Genomic DNA, 20,067 nt, shown 5'->3' with positions numbered 1-20,067 from the left:
GTGGGGATCCTGGAGGCTAGTCCCCATGCCTACAGTCCATGAATGCTCTGAATTACGTGGAAAGGCCTTTCTTTTCTGAGGGTGACTTTTACTTCCTTCAGGGCATGCTAAAAAGTTGAGGGGGAAAGAGACTGACGAACTAATGAAGAATAGTAGAGAAAGACTGGGGCAGTATGTTCATGGAGCAAGGAGTTTTTGTAGACGTGGGAGTGGAAAGGAAGTGGGAGAGTCCCGCTTGGTGGGAAAGGAAAAACTGCAAACCGGTAAAGAGAACAAGTGATCCTGCCCTCTCTTGAATTTTATGCTCAGAAAGGGGAAGGTTTTAAGAGGAAAAAAATATATCATAAAGGCTGTTCTGGAAGCAGCTATTTTAAAAACTAATAGAAAATGCTCTTCAGGGGAGAATCGGTGGAGCCTGAAGAGGAGACATACACTTGTGTACGGGGTCTGAGACGAAGCATCTTCATTGTGTGGATGTTTATATTTTAACAAGTATAGGAAGACGTTAAGGAATAACGTACCATTCATCTGCCTCACGTTTAGCTTGAGACACTTTGCTAGTAGTGAAAATGAGAGCTTTAACCCTAAGAATATGAAAGGAAACGGTCCCAGTATTCTGTATCCTTTCCATCCATTTCCTGAGTCTTGTTTCCATGGTAAGTACCTCCCATGGGTTTCCCTTCAAGGCTGTTGAATGGCTGAGACTTAGATGGTGTTAGTGTCATCTGAATGGATTTTGACGCTTCTACAGGAGCTGAGACAAGCAGGGAGTTTCTGAATATTGCTGTTACATCTTAGCTTTTTAGTTGTCTAAATGGTCATCGAGGGACTATTTTTAAAATTCAGTCAAAATGGGTGGATTTGTGTTATTTCCTCAAGTGTACATCAATCTAAATTCTAAAATTAGCAACAAAAATAAGCTTAGACATGTGAATTCTGCGTGCCATTTTGGAATATTTTCTTGCTTATCCCTTGCTTGGTGATCCAAAAAATGCAGTTGCATGACAAGGCCAATTACACCCCAAATTGGTCAGGGCAGACTAGAAACGCACTTATTAAAGGTTATATTCATCTGGTTCTTGGGCTCCACTAAAACTATAGGTTCCTCTGGATCATTTTCTTTACATTTCACTGTTGTGAAAAAAGCTCACCTTAAGTGGTCAAGAAGTATAATTTGTTTAAAAACATGGACTTAATTGAACTGCGTACACCCAGAGATACTTACTGAGAAGGTGGGAGGGGCAGTATTTTCTATTCCCCTGCAGCGTTACAATTCTTGTATTCACAACTTTTGGGGCATACTCATTTTTCATGATGTCTAACCACCTCCTTTTACACATTGCCAGCCTCCACAGTTGGGTTTCAATTGCCAATTGTGGTTGAACTGTTATTAACTGTCTCCCTCCTGTAATTTCCAGTCTTTTCCTTGCCTCTCCGTTTCAATCTGCAGATTGCAGGAGCTGACACTGTACAATCCGGAACGCACCATCACGGTGAAAGGCAGCGTGGAAACCTGCGCCAGGGCTGAGGAAGAGATAATGAAGAAAATCAGGGAGTCGTACGAAAACGACATTGCTTCCATGAATGTTAGTTTTCATGTGGAGGAAATGTCTTTGTTTTGATCAACAGTTCAGAGATGTTTTCAATTGCCTTAAAATTGATTTCTTTAATGGCGTCATTGTTAGATGTGGTTTCTAATTGACTTTGAGCATCACGGTGAGTGCCCTGGGATAGTTGGGCAGACACAAACTTGGACCTCAGGCTTGGCCCTCTTTTGTGATTTTAGCTAACTTTGTGCCTTAGCTTCCCTACCTGTGAGGTAAGGTTAATACCTCCCTAAAAAAGGCTAATCTCTCCCATACAGTGTGAATTTGAGGGAGATTATAGTATTATAGGAATGTGGGCTTTAGGAGTGTGTGAACTGGTTTGAATCTTAGCTCAACCGTTTATTAGCTGTAGCTTTATTCTTATAGACGACTTACTTGGTCTCTCTGAGCACAGTTTCCTCATCTGTAAAATGGGGCTACTGCCTACATTGCATGCTTATTAGGATTATAATAGCTACAGTGCGTATATAAAAAGTACTGTAATGAGGATAAATTTAAAACCTGGTTACTCGTAAAGCTTGGTGATAAAAGAATTTCCAGTGACAAAACAAATTTGTGTAGTGCAGGTAAGGCAATTAAAGTGCATTGCTGACGTGCCATAACGGATGGAATGGTATGGAAAATGTAGCATATCAAAAGTCCATCTTGAATTTTCAAGTAAACGATTGGAAAAAAAAAAAAGTTCATCAGCTGGGCCTGCCATCTGAAACATTACACTTGAAAGAAGGGAAAGTGTAAAAATGATACTGCCATTGTGAGAAGTGCCTTAAATGCTAATCATTTTACCCCCACATGACTGCCTCCCTACCTTCATATGATCACTGCTCATCCAGGTGTTTCAGGGTCACTTGGGAGTAAATCCAAGCCCACACAGGCCTTGAAAAAACATGCTTGAGGATGCTCAAGTCCGAACTCTGTAGTCTTCACTTTATTTTCTCAACCCTTGGCAAATGAAACCAAAACCAAATCCCATTTCTGGCTCCTGGATCCATTCCAAAGATCGGTTTATTTGAAGGGACATGAGCATGGAACCTGATTCCCAAAGAGCTTGATTTTGTTTTAGGTCTGTAGATTCATGACCACCAAGTTTTTTCATGGAGTAAAGATCTCTTAATATCTGTTATCTATCCTGCTTTTCAATGAACATATCTTGTTTTTTTGCTTCTTCAATTCATGCAAGATACTGTCTCTCTTTACTGTGTGCTCAGAGAGTACAGATAACATGTATGTCAGCACTGAGAGCTGCTCATAAAGGCAAGGAAGGCTGTGTTCCCTGCTTTGAGAAACCCAGTGTGCCTTCAGATCAAAGAGGAGGAAGACAGCACATGGAGTTTAAAATAGCAAGAATTATGTACAGACATAACCTGTAACCCGAAGTATAATCACATGGAACATCTGCTTTGTTTTAAAATTTAACTCACAAAATGATTTTTTTCTTTACTTGACAAGAGGTCACAATCTGGATATTATCACGTATAAATGCTCACTTGTACTTGATCTTGTAACTGTAAAATGAAGGGACCTTTTTTTTACCATTGCAGCTTCAAGCACATCTAATTCCTGGATTAAATCTGAACGCCTTGGGTCTGTTCCCACCCACGTCTGGGATGCCACCTCCCACCTCAGGGCCCCCATCAGCTATGACTCCTCCTTACCCACAGTTTGAGGTAAGACATAACCTTTCCTTATGGTTGAGGGGGGTGATGTCAAGGGACACAGTCAGACTTTGTTGCCCTCAAGTGGTGTGACATTAAATGCTAATTGGGGAAAATCTTGAGGTAAAACCTGACCCCTGTGTGACCACTTGTCAGTCTGGATCTGGCACGGGCTTTCCAGTTCTTGTCACTAGGACCTTCTTCTCTCTGTAGACACACAGGAGTTATTTCTTTTGAAGTTCTTGGGTGGCAGGGTTGTCAACATGCATTTTCAAATATCAAAAGAAAAATTTGAGACTCTGGGGAGGGGGAAAGAGGTTTCTTACTTTTAAATGTAGAGAGGATTTTGAATAGGCTTCCTTCATCCTGAACTTCACCTGAAAGGCCAGTAAAGACTAGACACATTTTCCATTTTGAATGTTGTGCTTTATTAAGTGGTGAGCTCAGATAGTCTTGCCCACAAATGTGCTGTGTGTGTGTGTGTTTGTGTGCAGACATTAAAGAGCTTTTATTTGTTTTGTAAACAGGTGTGTCATTAAGAAATAATCGTGTCGTTAAGAAATTGTAATTTTTATATTTCCTTTTTAAGAGTAGCGTTTTCCCTGAGGTTAGAAACAGGCCAGTGATAGTATGAAAATAAATGCAGCCTGGCAGACACTGTATACAAGAATTTTTTTTGAAAGAAGTTCTCAGTTCAGTCGCATTATCAATAATAATTGAAGACAATCATGTGAAATAAAATTAACATTCTAGGATCTTCCTTCTTGAATTCCCTTTTCTATCTCTTTCTTCCTATTTGACTCTCCTATGACATAAAGTTGTGAGCGGTACCTGCTACACCAAACTGAAGGAAGTCTTCAGGGAAAAGGCGGGGGTTCTGCTCTGTCAGTGCTTAGAGCACTTGTAGAATAAAAAGCCACTGGAGTTCTGCGAAGAACACGGGTTATGAGATCACATTTTATCCCTGTAAGAATGCGAATTGCCTTTGCCTGTCCTTGAAGCCACCAGGCTGCTGGGTGTGCTATTAGCTTTTGCTCTGGTCTTGTAGCATGTTTGTTTCTGCCACTGCTGTTGGCGACATTTGCATCTTCCCCTGCAGCTCACCTGCCACTTCAAACCTCTTTGGGGCCTAGAAACCATGTAACAAAGCTCCTTAATCTAAAGATAGGCATCAGAATTTCATATCAGGTGTGAATAGACTTGATTCTAAAGCTTTGTGGGGCTTCCCAGGTTGAACTAGTGGTAAAGAACCCACCTGCCAAAGCAGAAGACTTAAAAAAAAAAAACACAGGTTCGATCCCTGGGTCTGGAAGGAGGAGGGCATGGCAGCCCACCCCAGTATTCTTGCCTGGGAAATCCCATGGACAGAAGAGTCTGGCGTGGACAGGGTCGGACACCCACGGCTTTGTGCCACAGCTGAGAGTGATGTGGAGCGGCTCATGTGTTTACAACTTGGTGCTATAGGGGATGGGTGGAAAGGAAGCGAGCCCTGGAGGGAGACCCTGGGCCCCACCGTCTCTCTGACACTGTAGGTCAGTCTCCTCCTTGCTCTAGGTTTCTCATCCACATGGTGAAAAAACTGAGCTAGATGAATTATCTCTAAGAACTATTCTTTCCAACAGTTTAATTTTTACAGAATTTGAAACTCTTTCTTACAAATTGAAGGTCTGCAGCAGCCTACATTGAGCAAATCTGTTGGTAACATGTTTCCAGTAGCATTAGTTTTAATCAGGTATGTACAGTTTGACATAATGCTCTTGTATATTTAATAGGCAACACTGTAGCAGAAACATAACTTACATGCACTGGGAAACAAAAAAATTTGTGCGATTCACTTTATTCTGATACTCCATCCAATGCAGTGGTCTGCAGTGTCTCTGGGGTGTGCCTGTATTTAAAAACTGGGTTAGAGAATTAAAGGTCGGGAGGTGTTTGCTCTCGGCACTGACAACACTCTCCTCCATTACTGTTCTGTAGACGTTCTCACCGAGAAGTCAGGTTACTAACAAAGAGAGTCTCTTTATCCTCGATGCCTGTAGGTTAGTAGCAAATCTCTGTTTTTACTTTCTACATTGCCTGGCAAGGAGTAGGTATTGATGACTAAATGGTTCAAAGACTGACTCTGTTTTTATGCACTGCTTCCTCTTTGAGAATTGTTTCATTTTTTCTGCTCATGTTTTCTCACTTTTGCTTTGTAACGTGAAGTAGAACTTGATGCATCTCCTCTTTGGATAAATTCCTCGTCTCCGTTCTGTTCCAGAACTTTGCCCGTCTCTCCCCCTAAAACACACTCTTCTTCCTGCAGCCTGCCAGGCTGATGTTTGCAGTAGAGCCAGAGAGTCGGTTCTTCCAGCAGACAAAAAGTCTCTAGTTCCTGCCTAGCAGCTGGCTCATGCAGTACTTAATTGGCAGACTTTGAGTTTATAAATGACAGGAAATGCTCCTTTCAGAGATGCTGGAACAGTAGGGAAGAGGCAGTTGGCAGCTAGTGAGCAGAGGAGGAGCTGGAATCGGCATCACACACGCCACCACCCACAGCTGGGTGGTTTGGCGGCTTGCGTTGGGGTTGGCAGAACTTAGCTCAAGAGCTGTCGTCTCCATCATTTTGATAGCGCCTTTGGAGTCTTCCCAAGCCTCTAGAACAACAGTGTAATCTTAAAATTGCTAACTTTCTGCTTATGGAAGAGACAAGAAAGGTGAACACTTTCTTGGGCCTCATCTACTTTGAAGTGGTCTTTAAGAAGCAAAACTGTAATTTGAAAGGGACTGTTAGATTAAATGACTTTCATGGAGTCTTAGTCCTCCTCTTGAGGATGTCTTACAGCGGGTGTGACTCATTTGCTAGTAAACAGTTTCAAAGTAAATAACTCATTGCATATGTTATCTCTAAGAGGCCTTGTACTTAGTATATGGAGAAACTTTCTTTGCCTTTCTTAAAAAAAGACTTGAGTTCAGTTCATGAAGTTGAGTAAACTCGATTCCAGTTCCAGGCCAAAATCCATTAAAACACAACAAATGAAACAAAACCCCCAGGAGTATGTCTATACGAGCCACAGGGCGTTGCTGGCATCCTGCCAGGTTCCTGGAGGCTGGGCTTGTTGGCCGGCATGCTTGTGTCCGTGCCTTTGTGGTGTCTTAGGTTCTGTTCCCCACAAAGTAAATACACTTAACCTTACTGTTTGCTCATTCTTCTATCTCCTCATGATAGATGATTAGAAATTACTCATTGGCAGACTTCACCAGTTAAGCAAACTTTCAGTTGAGCAGCTTTGTTCTTCTGTTATTTCAAGCTATAGCCCGGAGGCTGCCAAGAACTCCAGAGGAAGTGCTGCCAATAGGCATCTGGCAGAAATCCACTGGGAAGCGGCTTGTGGCCTGAGTATCACTCACCTCTGAGGGTTTAGGGAGAAGGGTTCAGGGTAACGCAGGTGAACATTAACTTCCATGCGAAGAATGTGTAACGTGAAGAGGTAAAGCTGATGGATCTTCTCAAAACCACCTCGGAGTCTTAAATTCACAGGTGAAAGAGACTTGTCATAACCCATTGTTATGGCTTCTGAACTTTATAAGTAAAAACTATTTACTTATTTGGGTGTCCTAACCCTGAAAGCATGGCTTACCATACAGAGTGAGCCGGTTTAATGACTCTCCGGTAGACAGGAGGTTTATGTGAGGTGCCTTATACTCCTGGAGGAAATTTTGCTTGAGAAGTAATTTATGGTCAGGGATGTGCTTGTTGGATATGAAACTGGACAGAGGGATCTGGGTGGCATTCAGAAAGGTTTTCATCAGGCTGCAGACACCTGGAAAGTCACCTTCTCATTAAGGTGCTATTGTCAGGAGCACACACCACAGTCCCTGAGTCCGGGGCACCGCCTCCCGGCATGCGTCCTTCACTTCCTGCTAACCCGCCTTGTAGATTTGTTGCTTCTGCTTTCATCCCACCGTGGAGCACTTTTTGTCTGCAGAGTGATGCTTGCTTCATGACTTTGCCCTTCTTTCTGCTTGGTCCTCTCAGTCCTGGTCTCTTCACCAGCATTGCTTTCCCAGAGCTTCACTCACCTTAATCTATGTGTTCATTCATTATCTCCTACCTCACTCCCATCTCCCCAAAGTCAGTGAAACAAAAGCACCTGTAGCCTCTCCTCCATCACTGTATGGAAAGATGATTGCTTTTGTTCAGCTTTTGAGATGACAGTAGTTATTTATGCCCATGGGTTTTTCTCATAGCTGTGGTGGTCAGCGTGTTTCTTCTAGGCTGAGATGCTCAGGCTGTCCTGTGAGGCTCTGGGACTTCTGGTCTGATGATCCTGGTGCTTTAGGCCGCTAAGAACATTCAGAAGTTGATCTCTGGGGTCAGTCCCAGGAAAACTAGTTTTTACTAAACAAATAGGTTTTCTCTTGAAGATACGGTAAATCATGCTGTTAATTTTTTTCTTAGCTTTAATTAATTGCTAAGAAACATAGAGCCAAATTTGTATAATAACAGCATTTTTTATTTTATCTTTTCTGTTGAGGTCCCTCTGCTCTTATTTCTTCACTTCCTTTGTCTTTCTAAATCTTCTGTATTTTGTAAGCAGCATAAAGTATTCCTGGAACATGGCCCAGAAAGCAAATAATTACATAGTCATGGCAAAATACAATGGGGCAGATTTTGGCAAGGTACATGATAGATTTAGTCTGATCCTTAGAAAAGTCTTTAAAAAAACAAAACAAGAAAGGTCTTTATTACTGCCAGACCCCTGACTCCTCACCACCCCCTTTAAAAAAAAGTGTACTCAGAAGAACATTACATGGATGTTCTTAGCAAGACAAAATAGATCCTATCTTTACTTTAGAAGGACTTCCCTTGTGGCTCAGCTGGTAAAGAATCCGCCTGCAATGCGGGAGGCTTGGGTTTGATCCCTGGGTTGGGAAGATCCCCTGGAGAAGGGAAAGGCTACCCACTCCAGTGTTTTGGCCTAGAGAATTCCATGGACATCCATGGGGTCGCAAAAAGTCAGACACGACTGAGCAACTTTCACTTTACTTCAGAAAATTGGTTAATATACAAATTTTAATTTAAGGACCGGAATGACAAAATAAATTGGTATTAACATTGAGCACAGTTGATAGGCAATGTCACCATTAATTCAGTTCTATCCAGTTACTAAGAGAGGCCTTAAATTGTACCTCTGGAATAAATGAGTTGTGTGCTGTGTTCAGATGTGTCTGACTCTCTGCGACCCCATGGACCATAGCCCACCAGGCTCCTCTGTCCATGGGATTTTCCAGGCAAGAATTCTGGAGTGGGTTGCCATTTCCTTCTCCAAGGGATCTTCCTGACCCAGGGATTGAACCCGTGTCTTTTGCATCTCTTGCATCGACAGGTGGATTTTTTTTTTTACCACTGTGCCGTCTGGGAAGCCCCTGGAATAAATAGTATATGGTAATTGCGTAACACCCTGGCAGGCTGTGATGTATGGTGCTTTCCAGAGAGAGGCGTTGTTCCTATGACTTGGAAATACTGAAGGGTGAACTAATTTTATTTTTGTTCTTCACTGATGAATAGCAGTAAAAGTTGATTTGGCCAGGCTGTGCAGAACAGGCCTCTTCCACAAATCTCTACAGGCAAGAGTTTAGTGGGAAGGCAAAACCTTTTCTGGTTTGTGTGTTCTAAGAATGCTTACAGAGCCCCCAGGGAGACTCCTTAGGCTGACACTGTATGAAGACCTGCAGTGTGTTAGAGCATCCTGGGAAACACAGGGATGCCAGGTTGTAAAGAATGTAGTGTGTGCACATCTATTTATACTGATGCTGAAGAAACAGAATGCCATGATCAGAGAAAAGTACAATGGCTTTTGTCAAGAACACTTTCTAGAGTTGAATGCTAGGTTAACTTGGATACGAACTAAGGGGGCACGTGGGGCAGGGGTGGTTAACAGAAAAATAAAGGGGCTTAGGAGAGCAGAGTTCCGATTTTTCTGTGTAGGAAACAAGACATGAGGTCTAGAATCACACACTGCTCTAATTTTTTGTATGTGGGAAAGGCATGTTTTAAACCAAAATGACTTCCCTCTGTCTTGTACACATTTATTGACTGTAAGATAATTAGCATGAGAGTTTAGAAATATAAATTTTAAATGTTCATGCTGCAACCCAGCGTTTTTATTACATAAAATCTTTTTTTATTTTTTTACATAAAATCTTAGAAGTATTTGTACATGGGCACAAGATTTATGTTAAAAGACCCGACTGTAGTGTTAGACAAATTAGTGAGAAACTGGAAACCATACTTTCTTGAAGTGTTCCCCAAAAAGTCCTCAGATAGAACAATGTAACTGTCAGGGAAACATACAGTAATTGGGTTTTTTGGGGGGCAACTTTTCTGTGATGTGTTTTATTCTCATAATCCTTAAAAATTTCAGTTAAAAGTGTTTTACACATGCTTTAGATGGATGTATGCAGATGAGACAACAAACCTGTTGATTTCTTTTCCTTGGTCTAGTAGAGAGCATCTTTCCTTTGTGATTCAATTAAACTCTTTTTGGGGGGGTGAATTTTTTAATTGAGGTATAACTGACATACATTTTCAGGTGATTCAGAGAAAGAAACTGAAGACTTAGCACGCTCTCTGTCCCCACACAGGGCTTACAGGGAGGAAAGGAAGTGGTTATTGACACTCGCAGTCTTTGTGTGCTAAGAGTGGTTATGTCATTTGGTGGACCAACGTCAAGTGCCACACAATTTGTTGTAAATCTGTAACTCAGCGTTCTAAGCTTTAAGGAAATTTTACACAGAAAAGTGGTATTGTTTTAAATACTAATACTTTCAGGATGAATATGAGAACTTCCCAACCTGTTAGGTAGTCATGTCAACTTACTGTGGTGATTTTTTCCTAAAACTATCCGAATATTCCTAACAGTAGAAGAATGCCCCCATCCCTATGCCCACACCACAGCCTGATCTATATCCACTAAGCATGGATGTCCTGTCTTTTCCAGCAGCAATCTGAAACGGAGACCGTCCATCTCTTCATCCCAGCGCTGTCTGTAGGCGCCATCATCGGCAAGCAAGGGCAGCACATCAAACAGCTTTCTCGCTTCGCAGGAGCGTCTATTAAGGTACTGTCCTGCGAGCTGCGGCTCTCCTGCTGCTTTAAGGACAGCACGGTACAGACGTGAGTCTGCCACTCTGTGAACTGAATGTAGCACTCTGTACTGGGGTTACATAGGGTGTGATGGGAAACTCCGTGTAACACTAGCTTAAACAAGGTAAGCTAAATTCTCTCTCCAGAAAAAGCAGTCTGGAGGTAAGGAGCCCAGCCCTGGAGTGGGGTTCTGCTCCGCTGTGACCTTGGGTAGACATTCCTTCTAGCTCATCTTCCCTGGGGGTGGTGGCCTTAGTCCCTCCCTCCCAGATGACGCTACTGTGCGTCCTAACAATCAAGGCTGTAATCCTTGTGTTTTAAGGAATACACAAACTGACAAAGTCCTGATACAGTCATAGCTTTCGTCAGGAAAACATCAGTGTGCTGGAGGGTTTGTTTTGGTTATGTCTTATATATATTCAAATAAATATTTTGAATATTTATTGATATTTGATATTATATTCAAATAAATATTTGAATATAGTACCAAAAAACCCACATTGCACTCAAGTGTTCATAACATCTTTATTTATAACTGGGAAAGGGGGAAGAAGTCAACTAGCAAATGCATAAACTGTGGCTTATCTATATAACAAAGATTACTCAGCACTAAAAAGGAGGGAGCTATTGATAAAGACCACACATATTATGCTAAGAAAAAGAAGACTCAAGAGGCTATATACTGTATGATCCCAGTTATGAAAGTTCTGGAAAAAACAGAACTATGGAAATGGAGGAGAAAAGTCAGTGGTTGCCAGGAATTGGAGGAAGGGTTGGAAACAAAGAGGCAGCATGAGGAAATTTTGAGAGTGCCAGACTGTCGATTGTGGTGGTGCTTACAACTGCATTTGTCACCAAGTGAGTTTTAGTGTACATAAACTTCACAGTTAATCAGAAAGCAAGATACACAGGAAAGCCCTCATATGTGCTCTCGTAGCAAAAGAGAAATACCTGAACAGAAAATGCAGCCAAAATAAACAAACAGGTGAAGGAAGAGACATGGTAAAAAGACCAAGTGGTGACCTAACTTTACTGTCCTGTTAGTTTCCTGATTAATGAATTAAAACATGCTCATGCACAAAAAAGAACCTGCCAGATACTGTGTTTTTGGAAAAATTGCAGTGAATGTTTTATGAACAAGAATTGGGTATTTGGACACCGGGCTCTTTTTCTTTGTCTTTCTTGGAGTTTTGATGATGAGGGCAAAGTATTTTTCTTTCCAAAAAGTCTGAAACATGCATAATGTGCAAGGTGCATTAGCACTCTTAGCACTTGGCTAGATTTCCATAATGTAAATTCCCACATAGGTACTTTAATATGTACCTGCACATCTGGTATCACCAAACCATAGTTATTTGTTAACTTACTGGACATTAAGATCGTTCCAGTTTCTCCTGCACAGTGATGGACTAAGTTCCTTTGGTCATATTGTCATATACAACCTTATTCTTTCACATGAGTCTACAAAAGTAGATCTGGTGAGTCTCGGTATGTGCTTTTGTTTTTCAGCTTCTCAGACATTAGAGCAGTTTGTACTCCTAACCTCAGTATTAAACTCAATATTAAAACTCAGCATTCAGAAAACTAAGATCATGGCATCTGGTCTTATCACTTCATGGCAAATAGAAGGGGGAAACAATGGAAACAGTGAGAGACTTTATTTTGGGGGGCTCCAAAATAACTGCAGATGGTGACTGCAGCCAGGAAATTAAAAGACACTTACTTGCTCCTTGGAAGAAAAGCTATGACTAACCTAGACAGCATATTAAAAAGCAGAGACATTGCCAGCAAAGGCCTGTCTAGTCAAAGCTATGGTTTTTCCAGTAGTCGTGTATGGATGTGAAAGTTGGACTATAAAGAAAACTGAGCGCTTAAGAATTGATGCTTTTTGTGAAGTAATTAGCCTCCAACTAATAAAAAAAAAAAAAAGAATTGATGCTTTTGAGCTGTGGTGTTGGAGAAGACTCTTGAGAGTCCCTTGGACTGCAAGGAGATCCAACCAGTTCATCCTAAAGGAAATCAGTCCTGAATATTCGTTGGAAGGACTGATGCTTGAAGCTGAAGCTCCAATATTTTGGCCACCAGATGCAAAGAACTAAACTTCTGGAAAAGACCCTGAAGCTGGGAAAGACTGAAGGCAAAAGGAGAAGGGGACAACAGAAGATGAGGTGGCTGGATGGCATCACCGACTCATTGGGCATGAGTTTGAGTAACCTCCAGGAGTTGGTGATGGACAGGGAGGCCTGGCGTGCTGCGGTCACAAAGATCAGACACGACTGAGCGACTCAAGCAAACTGAACCTCAGTATATGAGTGCTCTCACCTCCAGTCCTCTACCACCAGGACTGACAGAGACAAAGGTTCTTTTTAAAAAAGCAAGCCAGGGACTTGCCTGGTGGTCCAGTGGCTAAGATTCTGTGCTGTCACGGCAGGGGCAGTGCAGGTGAGATCCTTGCTCAGGGAGCTGAGATCCTGCAGGCTGGGTAGCCCAGTGAGGGGTACAGGGGAGGGAAATCAGAATGATACCTTCTTTCTAGGGGTTTTCTGTGAATAATTCTAAGAGTGTGGTCTAAAATAATTATTGGCTTTTTTTCCAGATTCAAAATTAGTGCCCAGCGTAAAGATTTGGGGCCTCTGAGTAACAGGAGTGTTAGCTTTACTTTCAGGGGGTGAGAAAGCATACCTGTGTTAACAGAGAACACTTGGTCTTGACTGTACCTCTGTAGGGCAGGGGTGCTAGACTGTAAGTGACTGATGGTGACCATGCTGAATGGTGAGTGCGGAGGCTTTTATTGTGGGTTTTGCTTCCTACTCCCATTATTTACCATAGGGAGTTGCTTCTTGCACAGCGAATGTCTAGCAAAATATTGTTCTTCAAACAATTCCTACCACCCAGACTGCCAAAATCCTTTAGTGCTGAGGGAATGCTGGCTTTTTTTCCCCTTCAACAGTCTCTGCAGCGTATCCCTGGCCTGGCCTTTTATGTGATTTCATACGCTCTGCCAAAATAGAAGTCGGAGTTCACTCTTCTGTCAGATTAATGTATGTTCTATGTGTTACTCCAGGGAGTGTACTTTGGGGGGACATTAGTACCACATATCTATACGTATGTATACACACCACGTTGCAGATTTGTGACCCAAGCAGTTTCTTGCACATGTGGGAAGCCCAGGGTGTGATGCTGCGTGTGGGACCAAGGACCACACATTGAGCACCCAGTGGTGCAGTGAGGAGCAACACGGTGGTGGAGCCGGACACAGCTCTTCCTCCAGCTCCACTAGCCTGTGTGATCAGGGGCCAGGTGACTTTCTAGCCTTTGGTCTCCCTGTTGGTGAAGTGGGCCAGGTGTGGTGTGAGCATACAGGATGTGGCAGGAGCCATAACTAACGGACCCACACTCATCACTGCCTCTCTGTAACTTTCTTCCAGAAGGCTTATTTTCTACATTTCAGTAAGTCATGTGCAAAGACAGGCTGGTTTGTGTAACATTTTCTATCAGTGGAACTGGAAAGTGTTGTGACCATTTCTGGTCTGTTCCAGATCGCTCCAGCTGAAGCACCAGATGCTAAAGTGAGGATGGTGATTATCACCGGGCCGCCGGAGGCTCAGTTCAAGGTATTTGCCCTGGAGTGTGTGCACAGATGACAGATGAATGCCTTCTTTTCAGAAACTCTATAACCTGGCTTCTCCCTTAAATAAATCCAGTACTCAGTAGAAGGAATCTCTCACTGAAAATTGCTAAGACTAAGAACAGAGTAGAAACATTCCCCACATTACATTTTAAAAATAAACCAAAACCTTTGTGTGAGAGTTCTGTAATGGTCGTTGGGTTTGCCTATCTCCCAAGGTAGAATTTGCTCAGTGCCTTGTTAGCACAGGTGAAGGTGACATGGTAAGAATGGTTTGTATGCTTTGTTACTCTCAGATTTTTCCTCCTGTCCCTAAGAATCTTCGACCGTGACTTCAAATGTTCCTTTTTCCTCTTACCCTTGAGTTAACTTCATTTAACTCCCTGGTCCACAGTTTCTCTATTAGTCACTCTAATATTCAGAATTTTAGAGGTAGAAAGGGCAGGGACTCTTGAGGCATCTGTCCTGGTATGAACCATCAGTCATTTTGGGGGGCTTGGGGCCAGAATGCCTCCCACTCTGTCCTGAGAGGTGGTGCAGTAGGGGGATGAAGGCCAGAGCCTTTGCAGCCAGGCTGCTGGTTCAAGTACCAGCTCTGCCATTTACTAGTGATACGACCTTGGGCAAGTTACTTAACCTTTTCCTAGCTAGCTCCTCATCAGTAAAATTGGGGTTAAAAACATCCACAAAGTTTAAACAAGGTTATATGGTTTAATAAATCAAGTGGTTAAAGTGGTGTTGGACACATAGGAAACAGTATAAATGCGCCAGTGGTGGTAAGCGGACTTGGGATGAATCAGACTAAGACCATGCCAGATCCTCAAATTCACACATACATACATACCTTTGAGTATATGATTTCTCCCACAGAACTCAGTTAGGGTGTCTGGTTTGTCACAGGTAAAAGCAGCTGCTCAATTCAGGGTAATTTACCCGAAACCCCTGTCCTGTTTCTACTACTTAGCAGCTGTGTTAACAGAACAACTCTTTAAGCCTTAGTTCTCCTAGCTCTAAAACGTAGCTAAGTTATAAACCATCATTTTCACCTCTCTTTTTCCATGGGCCATTTTTCACTAAAAATCTGCAACTTTTTTCATTTACGGGGTACAGGAGACAAAAGGAGGTGCTCTGAGATGTGGGTACAGTTGGCCAGGCTCAGACTCTCCATACCGGCCTTGTGGTCCCAGCAGTTCAGATCAGAACTCAGAAATGCTGGAAACTACATCCTCCCCCAGATACTTACAGGACCAGCCGCTTTTAGCCTGAAATATTAAAAGATGAATACAAACATCAGTTATCTTTACTGTTTTATAAGTGGATCTTGTAATTTTTATAATGCTTGTATGCTGGGAAATTCAGAAGTTGTTTCTCTATACCCTCCATTGCCCATGTTGTGCACTTGCCTTAAATGGGACATGTAAGAAAAGCTCTAATGCTTCAATATCAGTTATGTGATCAGTGATAATTACAAATTATTTTAGAGATCTAAGTATTAGAAACAGATCTAAATATTAGAAAGAATCCATGGCTGATTCATGTCAGTGTATGGCAAAAACCACTACAATATTGTAAAGTAATTAGCCTCCAACTTATAAAAATAAATGAAAAAAATAAAATCATAAGAAACACTGTTTTGGAGGACAATATATATCCTTTGTGTCCTTCGGCTGTGTCAATAATTATTACCTGTGGCCTGAGACTTTGAGGATGACTGAAATATAGGGTACTAAGATGTTTTTTTAAATGTCTGTAACCCCCTAAAATGAGCTTACCTCTGCACCGATGAAAACATGTTTTGTACCTGTGTTTTTGTTCTCTGCTGTGGCAGCCTGTTGGATGAAACCAACTGTGGTTTCTTTTTCCTTTGGTGTATACCAGAGCAAATTTGTGGTTATACATAATCGGAGATTTACTATGTATAATTTCTGGTTGTATGCAGCAATTGACAGGATATGTTTGACTATATCAGTTGTATATGTTAACTTGATTTTGTAGCTTCAAAGTAGAAACCATCTGGCTCATGAAATGTTTGACAGAAAATATTCCTTGCTGGCCCATTTAGACATGAGCTTGGCTTCTTGTGAGCCTCATGTACGTGGCTCTGGAGTTCATTCAGTCTCTGTTACTCAAGAAAAATGCAGTTACCATCTTACTGCCAGCAGGAGAGTTTCACCTTTCAAGACTGGAGAGCTGCCTCATCTGTGATGTCGCCACCACTGTCGTCAACCTTTTCTAGGGCTTCCTGCCGTCTCTCGGGCAGTGTTCCACCGTCAGGTGCACATGTATCACCGCAAAGCGCTGCTCCAGTGGGTCCAGGCCATTCATTTTACCCACTGTAAAATTAAGGAACCTTTTGGCCTTTCCTACATGAATGACACTGATAGGCTATGTTCTCCTCTGTAGGCTCAGGGAAGAATTTATGGAAAAATTAAAGAAGAAAATTTTGTTAGTCCTAAAGAAGAGGTGAAACTTGAAGCTCACATCAGAGTGCCATCCTTTGCTGCTGGCAGAGTTATTGGAAAAGGAGGCAAAACGGCAAGTACTTCAGCAAAACCTGTGCAGTGGTATGAAAGGGAAAGCGTTGAAAGGTACTTAGGAGTTCCAAGTCCCTGAATTTTGGCTAACTTATAAAAGCAGGACATCTGGGCCAAGGTTTGGAGAAGACTGCCCTTTGTTCCTCCTGAGTGTTGGGTGTCAGCTCCTGGTGAAAGCAGTGCCTCTCTTTCAGACCACTCTGTGGGAGAGGACTGTCTCATGAGGGGCCTTTTGCATTTTTCTGTTGATAAACATCAGCTTTTTATTTCTATTGTGCAAAAATACTTAATGACATGAAAAGAAAACTCTAAAAAGTTTCATCTACCTTTGTAACTTACACCTCTATAACTGAAAACTGGTTTCCAGTTTCTCTTTAACATATATAACTTCAAAATCGTAAACAGCTTTGAAAATGACTTGGAAGTGACTGCAATTATTTTTGGAATCAGATTTTTAGGGTTTGAATTTGGCTTTGTCATTAATTTATGTAACTGTAGGTAAGTCAGTTTCTTTGGGGCTTAGTTTTAATTATCGTGAAATGGGACAATACTAATAACCAAATAGAATTATTAGTATATTAGATGAGATTTACAAAGACATAGCTCAATATTTTGGTACAAGTGTTCAGGCAATGGTAATTTTTTAAAAAATAAAAAAAACCCCAACAGTTCCACTTAACATGATTTCTGTTTATCTCCTTCAGGTGAATGAGCTCCAGAATTTGTCAAGTGCAGAAGTTGTTGTTCCCCGTGACCAGACTCCTGATGAGAATGACCAGGTGGTCGTCAAAATAACTGGTCACTTCTATGCTTGCCAGGCAAGTGGGCTCCAGTGTATCAGGGCAGCGCTGCTGCTGCCCTCGCGAACGGAAGCCATTCTCCATGGGGGTCTCCACGTCATATAAATATTCAAGGCTGTGTTTGATGCTTAATACGTTAAATCCCCCTTTCAGCAGGTGGTTTTAGAGACTCTGCTAGCAAACTAATTAGTACGTATCTTTAATCTTCAAATAAATTTTAATTTGAAGTTAATTTAAAAAATGGAAGAGGTAAAATAACTTCCTAGAATATGTGATCAGGTAGAAATTTCAAGGCCCTCTCCTTTTGCAGGTTGCCCAGAGAAAAATTCAGGAAATTCTGACTCAGGTAAAGCAGCACCAACAGCAGAAAGCTCTGCAGAGTGGGCCGTCTCAGTCAAGGCGGAAGTGAGGGCTCGGGACAGCCCGCCGCAGAGGCAGCCGCCAGACCAAAGACAGACTGCCGAGCCGACAGCCGGGCGCTGGCCCACCCAGCGCCACGCGCACAGCTGTTTACCTAGCCAGTTGTTTCTGAGGACCAGGCAGCTTTCGAACTCCTGTCTCTGTGAGAATGTATACTTTATGCTCTCTGAAATGTATGACACCCAGCTTTAAAAAAAGAAAAAAGAAAAAAATGAGGGGGGAAGGAGGGAAAGAGACGAACTCTGCACTTCCCTTTTGTTGCATTTCTCAGTATAACAAATATCTAATTTTTTAAAATATTCATTTCCCCCATGATGCCAGAAATTGGTTTAAATGGTGCATTCATGAAACTCATCAAATAAAACTAGATTGCTCCTAAGTCCAATTGTTAAAATTGGATCAGAACAGAATTATCACAAGTACTTAAATGTTAACCTATTAGCATAGAAAGACTGTTCTCAGTTTAACACTAACACAAATAACCTAAGGGAAGTGCTGAATGGTGTTGGCAGGGGTATTAAACGTGCATTTTTACTCAACTACCTCAGGTACTCAGTAATGCAATGAAAGCAAAATTGTTTTTTTTTTTTTTCCTGAAAATTTTATATACTTTATAAAGATAAGTCCAACTGTTTTTTAAAAAATAAATTTAATTAGCTAACAGGCAAATAACTGAGAAATTTTACTTCTGGCTGGTGACAGTAAAGCTGGAAAAATTTCACGTTTTTTGAGGCTTCTGACAGTTATTAGTTGGAAAATCCAATAAATGTTCAGTGATACGGAGCAGTGCCTATATTTGGAGAGCAGCAAATACCTTTTGTTTGTGGTAGGGAAGTTTTTGATGGTACTAACAGAGCAAAGTGGTTGCAGGAGGTTTTGGAACGACTAGTTTTTCTGTTTGGCTATGTGACTGAACGCATAAATGCTTTCTGCTTTTGACTATCACTACCTAAAGTAAGTGTATCTATGGAGACATGCAGCCCCCGTGAACTTAACTGACTGGCAGGAAGAGAGCTTTAGCTTGCCTTACAGGATGCTTAGTTTGCCAATACACTTCAGACCAGTTGGTCTATGCTTGGAGCAGACCCCAAAAGAGTTGCTTTGTGAAGACCAGTGGGGCAGTCAGATGGTGTGACAGTGTTTAAAGGCAATAAAAAGGCTACATCTCCATGTGCCAGGCACTGTCGTGAGCCTCAAAGTAAGCTGTTTTGAAGATTTTAAGCAATGATAAATCAAGATAAATGAAAGGCCACCTAAAATATTACATACAATGCAGGAGGATTTCTGTATTCTCTGCAACCAGTTATCTGAAAATAAGTCAAAAGGTAGAAAAAGAAAAGAACTTTGGAAATATAATTTCAATGACTGTGATAATACATTTGACCTTTGCTACTGAACGCATTCACCCATTCCTTAACTTGATGGCAAAGCCTGGTATGTACAATTACGTGGGTGTGAGTGGCCTCCGAGGCCACACTGCTCTCAGAATTGTGTTACTTTTGTTCATTAAATAATCACAGTCATCATATAATACCGATCTGAAGGGCAGATATAACCCTTGAAGTATCATTTTGCTTCATTTGTATTTCAAGATGAATTTCTACACGGACTAGGTAAGTTCTTCTGAAGATCACTGTATCAATTAAACATTTTGAAAATGACTTGAAATGTTTTTCTAAATGTTTTCAGAAAACCAGTTTATTTTGTAGTTTTAGCCAAAAAGTGCCCTTTTTGTCACAGAATTCATCAAGCTTTTTTTTTCTATACAATGAATTGCTTAAAAAAAGTAATGGATTGGCTTTCTGGTTGGATTTTGGGTAAAATGGGCTTAAGGCCAGAGCTTTTCCTCAGTATTTGATTTTTCAAGCTTTTTTTTTTTTAAATACAGATAGGTGCTACATTTATATCTGCCTGTTTAAATTCTGTCATATTTCACTTCTAGCCTTCTAGTGTGGCAAATCATGTTTTACTTTCAATGAAGTATTGGTAATGGAGTATCTGGTAATACTAGGAAGTAATTCTGTAATTGAGTTTTGTACTCACCACATATGGATCATTCCTCACCTGTAATGTGCCCCAAATGCGGCTCCATTTTCCAGATACCTTGATGCAGAATAAAGTACTTCATTATTAGGTGCAGCCTTGGTGTGTGGTATGTTTTATTTTTGGCTTTTCAGATTACTCTGAATGTCCTGAATTTCATCAAAATATAAACTTCGTATTGCTAAAAATCCATGTCAATCTCAAAGTAGGCACCAGTATCTACTACTGGCCTTACTGTGAACCTTGATAAT

At 41.5% G+C, this 20,067-nt stretch overlaps 1 protein-coding gene across 3 annotated transcripts in view; it reads left to right on the top strand.

The window, feature by feature from the left end:
* The window catches only part of IGF2BP3 (insulin like growth factor 2 mRNA binding protein 3), a 143,820-nt gene extending 123,908 nt beyond the window's left edge, over positions 1-19,912 (top strand). Inside the window, exons 9-15 of one of the 3 annotated variants that reach the window (XM_043462832.1) lie at positions 1,451-1,586; positions 3,149-3,274; positions 10,249-10,365; positions 13,931-14,005; positions 16,423-16,554; positions 17,258-17,371; positions 17,664-19,912. In XM_043462832.1, the coding sequence (XP_043318767.1) occupies positions 1,451-1,586; positions 3,149-3,274; positions 10,249-10,365; positions 13,931-14,005; positions 16,423-16,554; positions 17,258-17,371; positions 17,664-17,762 (799 nt within the window). In that variant the 3' untranslated portion in view covers positions 17,763-19,912. Of the gene's footprint in view, positions 1-1,450; positions 1,587-3,148; positions 3,275-10,245; positions 10,366-13,930; positions 14,006-16,422; positions 16,608-17,257; positions 17,372-17,663 lie in introns of those variants that run through there. The other 2 variants (XM_043462831.1, XM_043462833.1) reach the window with 2 other exon arrangements.
* The last annotated feature ends 155 nt before the right edge of the window (positions 19,913-20,067 follow it).

This window comes from Cervus canadensis, chromosome 3, assembly GCF_019320065.1.
Source record: "Cervus canadensis isolate Bull #8, Minnesota chromosome 3, ASM1932006v1, whole genome shotgun sequence".
NCBI classification, from domain to species: domain Eukaryota; kingdom Metazoa; phylum Chordata; class Mammalia; order Artiodactyla; family Cervidae; genus Cervus; species Cervus canadensis.
This window is presented reverse-complemented; position numbering and strand designations above follow the sequence as displayed.